Below are 8,089 nucleotides of genomic sequence, written 5' to 3'. Positions count from 1 at the left end.
TTTAACGGAGAGTCTCCAGACTGATTAGCGAGTGAAACCTTGAAAGCTCGCAGGATCAGGATGGTCTCACGAGGCCAATCAAATACAATACTTGCTGCAGAATTATAGGTAATCTATCTGACTAGCAAAAGTTTTGCGACCAGAGTATCTGCTTTCATCCCCTCTTTCTCCTTCAGGGCACGCCATCTCTGAAATGAATCTCCTAAACACAGACTCATCCGGCTCTGTTCTCTCCCACTTTGTCTCTACTTTTAAACTACTTTGAAAAAAGACTTTCTTTTCCGATTAGGTTTGTCAGGATTCTTTTCGGCCATTGATGCTCGAGTTTACACAAACAAACAATTTACAGAAATTGCAGCACCAAACAAGCATAGGAGTAGTTCTTCGTGCTTCGACCTAATGTCGGACCGCTAGCAAAACAGCGTATGAGTTACGCTTGGAGCCTAGGTAAATAACGCAGCGGGGGCATGTATGCAAAATGTTTGACTGACAAACAAGTAGCCAATTCGCTTTTGACAATAGGCAAAGTGGCCCCAGCATGGCCTGAGTTTATGATATTTTTTTTTTCATCAACCAAATAGATGGATACAAGAATTCCATCCATCAATTAAGTCATTTTAGATTAATCTGGACACTTAATTTCTGAGGAAAAATCCTCTTTCATACCTTTAACCATGTTTTCCTTCCACAAAACTTTTCATGACTATGTACTGATAAAAGACTCCCTGAACATCCAACTTCTCTGAAATACCTTTTAGAGTCTTACACTTCTTAGGATGACTATCTGCTGGTAAACAGTGAAGTCAGCATTGTTTTCCATTGTTTTGTAGGCCATAACACATTTTCATAATGCTGCCAAACTAAATTCTATGCTTTCATTAGCTAAAAGCTTGAATCATCAAATGAAGATAATTAGTTATCACTTCTACAAATAATGAATCTATGTCATAAAAAAGTTGAATTATTTAATGTGAACTAGGATGCATTGACATGCATTTGTACAGGTGCTAATATTTCAATTTCCAACAGTCGATTAAAACCAGGAAACCTCTATTATAAGTGCAAGTCTGGGGCAAAAAAGTTTAAACTGTATAAAAAAATGGAGTCTTAGCTGTAATGTACTCTATGTAACACTGCATTAGGGTTTGAAGCTGAAGTTGTGTGTCTGTTTATAAAGCCGCAGCTGTTTTGAGTACGTTTAATCAGAAGCAGCTGCAGGAGAGCGAAAAAGAACAAGTCTGATTTAATGCAGATGTTGCATCTAAAAATAGACCTAAGCTATTTGTTCAGCTAAAACTGGTTCAGTGTAGCTTAGAGCATAGAAAAAAATAAATAATTTAGTCTGACGAAAATAAACTGAAACAAAACAAAGTTAAATGGGAGTAGTTACAGTCATTAAAGGCGGAACAGAATTGGATTAAATCAAAGGCTAACTTCTGCAATGGTAGAATTAAAAGAGATCCAAACCTCCCACTGCTTTATGGCTGTTGCCCAGAAAGCAAATAATAAAAAAGGAAAATATTTTTTTTTTATTTTGCCATGCACAGCCAGCGATTGCCTTTTAGGTATTTCATTTAAAAACAGCAAATGTTGATCTAAACTGGAGGAGGCACCATGCAAAATAAGGCTGTATGGGCTGCATCCCCACCTAACTGGGCCACACAGTCTGTATTCAGGTCAGTCACAGATCTTGAAAAACTATGGGAACCGCTAAACCAATCAGTGGAACGCAGACAGACCATGAAAAGAAAAGTGAAACAGGGATAATAACTTTAAATGTTCGGTAAAAAAACAAACAAACTGTAAAATGAGAAGATGTCAACGAGTTTAGTTTAATAGGGACACAGACATAAATAGAAAGTGCCAGAATACCTGGCACTTTATATAATATTCTAAATAAAGGTGACAATGTTAGGCTCTGCTTTTCCTTTAAATCCAATGACCTTCCCTTACTGTTTGGTTGCTTTAGCGATTGCATGTAAACATACTCTAATCAAGGATGCTACACCTTTTGGGTTTTGTGTGATATACTAACCCAAAGCCTGATTATAAAAGAAGAAAATTATAATTTTAAGGATGATTTGACGATAAAAATATTCAGTATACAGCATGCATTTATAATCTTCCCACCCGAGTCAAGACTTTGTAAAACACTTTTGCTAGTATTCCAAATGAAAAGACTTTTGATTTACGTTTCAAATAAATAACTCTTTTATAGCTTTATCTCGATTAGCCAGGGGCCCATTTCACAAAGCAGGTCAACCGAAGTTTCGCTGATTTTTCCATTTCACAAACAAGGTTTACTCAAGTTAGGCTGGTCAGGAGCAGGTTTTGTTAAATAAATTCAGAGTTTCTTCCGTCTCCACCCTCCTCAGAGCCAATCACGTTTTATTTCCTGACTTAGTCAAGAGACTTTTCTCATAGTTTTGTGTAAACAAAAATATATATATATAATTTACTAGGTTTGTTAGGAACATTAGAGTCTATAAAGACAAACAGGGCATTTCCTTTTGAGGAGAATCCAATTAAAGAATGAGCGACATTAACCCACAGAAAATTAAATATTTATAAGAAGAGGGTTATTTGACCACATACTTCCATATTCAGAAAGTTTTCTTCATGACGCTACTGTGTAACCTCACAGTTCATCACATCCACAACTTGATGAGAGCACATTGTAGTGGATGATAGCAGCATTCTAGACAACTGCACAAAGTGCACCAGTCCCATAGAATGACTTCAGGGTTTCCCTCCTCTACCTTCTAGTAGGTTTCTTATTGCTGATAATAAGCAACACTGATAACAGCTGCTTCATTTAAAACCTTGTTTTATTTACTATTTACCTACTTTAGAGTTTTTATCTACTCTATTTACAATGACCATTAGAAAGTCTATTATTATAGTTCCAACTAGGAATGTGATTTTGAGCTGGAAAAATCTTATTTAATGATGTACACAGGGAACAATATAGGAGAGCGCTTTTGAGATATGTCGAAATGGCCTGCCATACTAGCCTCGTGAGACCATCCTGATCTTGCGAGCTTTCAAGATTTCACTCGCTAATCAGTCTGGAGACTCTCCATTGCAAAAAAATTGGAGCCATTCACCAAACGAACGTCCAATCTGTTGGCTTTGAGGCGGGTTGAGGTGTGACGCAACGAGAAGCGCGACAGTTCCGTCTAAAGAACATGGCGGCTTCAGCCGATGAAACTAGCGTTAGCGTGGCTATAGAGCAAGTTTTATCGGAATTACAGAGTATTTCTTCACTGAAAGAAGAGCAAAACACTGCTCTGGAGGCTTTTCTCAGAGGAAAAGATGTTTTTGCTCTTCTCCCGACTGGTTTCGGCAAGAGTTTGATCTATCAATTGGCTCCTTTTCGTCATCGCTCTGTTAGTACGTCATATGCTTCGTTGATCTGATTGGTTTATTTGGCCCGTCTATCACCAACATAGGCCAATCAGCTAACCAGTATTTTCGCCCCTTCCCAAAATTACTTCAACGGAAGGTTTCCAGATGGATATGCGGAGCAAATCCATCTGGCGGAGTCAGGTTACTGCCATACAGGATTACAGATAAACATAACTTGAACAGCAACCAAACAATTTCCCTCTCCTTTGCAGCTGTAGTGCTGTTGCTCGGTATTTTTAAACACATTCTCATTTTTTGTTTATAATTTTCATTAAAATCTCTCATTCAATTCTGGGCTCCACTGGTAATGACTTTTCATGCTTGTTATGCATGGGCTCAACTCTGAGTGGACCTACTCAGAGTGGAATAAACTAACACACAGCAGCCGTTGTGAAACAGAAAACTCGGGAGTTTCCGACCTCAGGCTAGATCAATTCAGAGTTGAGGAATAGAGTCTGAGTTTGTAAATCCTGTTTTATGAAACGGGCTCCTGGATGGACAGCATCTGTGGACATCATTGTTTTCAATCTGACGAGGTATGCTCATCTGACAGAACACCGGAATAAATGTAAACAAACATTTTGAAACGTGACGTGAACTTTGTGGTTCTGCCCTTTTGCAGGTCGAAACAAGCTTTTCAAGATTCAAAGCTTTTAAGTCCTTTGAGTTAAAACCTTAATTATATAAAGTCTATTTTGTGATTTGGTTAAAACATAATTATTACATAATAGAATAATGAATTTAAATTGTAAAACTTTTACTAGTAGTAAATTCAAACCAAGGTTGACAACTAGTTAAGAAAATAACTGTTCACTAATTAACCAAACTGGTATTATATTTATTAAGCGCTGGTAGCCTATAATCAAAATGATCAAAAACATATTTTGATTGTGGAATCGTTTTGTTTAGAATGATAATTTATTACTTATAATTTCTGTAATTATTAATAATATTTTAATCAAACAATAATTGAACATGTTTAAAAGCAGTTTATTTTTTGCCTATGATGTTGGTAATGTAAAAAAGATGTGAGGAAATGTAATAATTTCATCCTTATTAACCTGAAATCCATTTTATAATTGAGGAACTTTTTCATTTGTTTTTCTAGGAGCTAACTGGATGTCATGCTTAATAAACTCAGATTCAATTACTTATCTAAGAAAATCAAAAAGGGAAGATATGAAAAATTAATAATTTAAATGGGCAACACAGAAAGAAAAAAAGGGTGCAATCTTTAGATACGTAACCTGTTGCACCGCTTAGATTTAGTGGGTTGGGGAGGCAGCCCAAGGTCAAAAGGTTTATAGTGAAAACAACAGCAGAGCAAAGGCTAACCGTGACCAACTCTGCAGAGCGAAGATGTATGAGGTTCGATTGCTCTTTTAGATAAAACATCCATGTCATACGGTAATGAAGTGAGATCCAAAAAATATAAATGCCTTTTTTTTTTTTTACTTGTTTTAGTCATTGCAGAATTTAAAAAAAATCAAGGTATCTTTGTGATATTTGTGAAGGCCTAGCATACAGTAGTGCATTTTGTGAGGGGAAAGAACATGTATAAAATACTGTATTTAAAAGAAAGCATGAGTTGCTTACATTTTCCTCAAGCTGAGGTCAACAAATTAGACTTAGATTTTATTTTGTACACACAAACGTAAACTTTTTTTTTTTTTTCCTCAGGGAATTTTTGGTTCCCCTGCAAATAATTTTTTTTAAATAATTTTTTTTTAAATTACAGAGCTAACTCAGAAATGTTAAAATATAAGTTATAATTTCCGTAATAATTAATCAAGGTTTCGGGGTAACATTTGTCTCTCCCACCTTTAAAGATCTTGGACTTAATGTTTTTTTATCCATTGTCTTTTGCAAAACTAGCTCACACAGATCCTCAGCTACATTTAGCACTGGACTTTGACTGGACCTTTTTAAATATTATGCTTTGATCTAGAGAATTCCATCCTTCCTCTGACTCTGTTTAATTCGGGTCAAATCTATTGTAAAATGTCTTTAAATATCCAAAAGAGAAATTCAAAATGTATGTAACTTGAACAATCCTATTTACTTTATATAGTCAAAGTATACTGTGTCTGCTGTGGGATCTTCTGCAGCGTTCTCTATTACATCAAATTTACAAGAAACTTTGACTTGAGGCAGGTACTGCCTGTTGCCTTAGTCAGTTTCTTTGTGTTTTGTTTCTTATGTCATACTTGTGCGTGTTGTAAATCTTAAATGATAGGATAGGATTTTCTCCCCGTTTGCTATGGTTTTCTATCAATTTCCTCTGTTGTCTTTCTATCTCAGCAACGTTTCAGCCACCTCAGCTACTCTTTACTTTTATTCCATTGCTCTTATCTGCACTTAATACTTTCCTTTTCCTCCACACATGTATTATACATAATTTTCTCGTCACCATGTCTGGTTCCCTCTTTGTTCAACTACCTTCTCCGTTAAAGTTTGCCCTGGATTTTAGTGGTTTAAATCTAGCTAAGTCATTTTTTATTAAAATAAGTGCATTTGTTCTTGAATTGAGGAGGTAAAAGAGACATTTTGCCAATGGAACAAGAGAATTTACACTTAAAATAAGAAAACACAATTGCATTGTCTTATTTCAAGTGCATATTATCTAATTATCTTATTTTAAGAGTAAAATTACTCATTCCATTGGCAAACTATCTCATTTACCTACTCAAATTAAGGGTGAATACACTTAATTTAAGAAATTTTTACTTATTTCTAGATCGTTTTTGCAGTGTAAAGTAATAGGATTTGAACAAAATGCTAACTCTAAAATATTTTGCATTTTCGGAAAAATGTGAGAGCCATATGTTATCTTTCATGTCACAAATATGCACTACTTTGTCTCAGTCTTATGAATAAATTCCCACTGATCAGAAATCATGTCATATTAAAAATGAAAAAATTAAATACTTATGAATACATGGATGGATTATTCAGGTCAGATCATGAACAGAAATTTGCAGCTTTGATAGCAGAGGTTCTTTGGTCACGGTGGAAGCCTGTATGCACTGATGATAATGTGTGAGAAGGCTTGAGGAAGGATGATGGAAGTAGTACCTGGGATGGCGGTGGGTTCTGTAGCTGTTCTGAAGGAAGTGATGGATGGCTCGGATCGGCCCCGTTGATTCTCTGCTACCACATGGACCTCGTAATCTGTATTCCAATCAAGGCCGTTCAGAATGACATACTCGCTCCTGGGGGGAAGTTTCAGTTCTGGTTTCCAGTCAGACACATGCTTCTGAGGAAGGAAAACAAACAGGACAAATGTCAGCAATGTGTAGTTAAAGGAATGAATACTCTGCTCAGGATAATATAAAATACCTTAATGTGAATTCGAATCACATCAAAAATTAAGTCAAAATGAAATTTTCCCCTCTCTAAATCACTTAAAATTATCAAAATGGGGTCTATTTAGTGAATGAAGTGGAAAAAATCGAAATCTAGATAAGTATTTTTTTCTTAAAATAAGTGCATTTATTCCTGGATTGAGGAGATAAAAGAGACATTTTGCCAATGGAACAAAACAATTTATATTTGAAATAAGAAAAAACAATTGCATTGTCTTATTTTAAGTGCATATTATTTAATTATCTTATTTAAGGAGTAAAAATACTCATTCCATTGGCAAACTACCTATTTTACCTACTCAAATTAAGGGTAAATACACTCAATTTAAGAAATTTTTGCTTATCTCTAGATCGTTTTTCCAGTGTATAAAGACACAGTGAATTTTACTTAACATTTTTTATCTCAGATATATATATAAACAACAAGATGTGTATGCCTATAAACAATTTAGCAAATTTCAGACTATAAACTAATGGCGTAGAATAAAGATCCAGGCAGTACTGGGATTATCTCTGACTGATAACACAGATGTATGGATACACTGACAGAATGATTTTGTACCTAAAAGCCACTTTAGGCAGATAATCTATATTTGCTAATTACTTTTAACACCTGCGGGGGGATTTGTGCTGGTAAGAGGTGACAGGAACCACAGAGTTGTTAACAGCTGTAATTGATTTCAAAAAATGTGAAAGCAGAAAACCTATCCATAAGTTTTAATGTGGGCAAAAAAGGTCACGTTTTGGCAACATCAGATCATTACGTTTAGATGTTTCCTAATTTTCCTTGGATTAATGAATTGATGAACTGACTGTGACATGAAACATTTTCCTTTTTTTTTTTTTTGCCTCTTTTGAAGATGTTTTATTCTGATAAATCACTGATCATCCTGTGACAGGAAACTGAACACGAATTCCTCCTAAGTCTCCCATTTACAAAGTCCCTTGCATCCATCGCACATAATTAAACAAGGGTGGTTTGGCCGCTTTTAAATGTTAATAGAAATGTACTACATTTAAATATTGATCTGTGGATTGACCTTATGAACCTATATTTAATTTGTGTGAGGGGACAGCATATATGACAAAAGTTGGTTAAAAATTAAGAGACAAAAAAAATGTCTGGGAGATAATACGGCATTATCATGCTTCAGTCCGCCACCCCAGGCACCATCTGTGTCGCCAATTTCCCATACGGATGGTTCAGAGTTGGCTTGAGGGACCACACATTTTAATGCCAAATCAGTTTTTCATAGATCTCCACCTTTGCGTGGCGCTATACACATACATACATACATACATACATACATACATAC

The 8,089-nt window shown here is 35.4% G+C and overlaps 1 protein-coding gene across 1 annotated transcript in view; it reads right to left on the bottom strand.

Moving 5' to 3' along the window:
* The window catches only part of LOC107081855 (neural cell adhesion molecule 1-like), a 452,491-nt gene that overhangs the window by 38,045 nt on the left and 406,357 nt on the right, over window positions 1-8,089 (bottom strand). Inside the window, exon 19 of the mRNA XM_015370183.1 lies at window positions 6,484-6,664. Within this exon, the coding sequence (XP_015225669.1) occupies window positions 6,484-6,664 (181 nt within the window). The remainder of the gene's footprint in view (window positions 1-6,483; window positions 6,665-8,089) is intronic.

Source organism: Cyprinodon variegatus, unplaced genomic scaffold, assembly GCF_000732505.1.
Source record: "Cyprinodon variegatus isolate N-32 unplaced genomic scaffold, C_variegatus-1.0 Scaffold43, whole genome shotgun sequence".
Taxonomy (NCBI): domain Eukaryota; kingdom Metazoa; phylum Chordata; class Actinopteri; order Cyprinodontiformes; family Cyprinodontidae; genus Cyprinodon; species Cyprinodon variegatus.
Note: the sequence above shows the minus strand (reverse complement) of the source record. Positions and strands in the feature narration are given on the sequence as shown.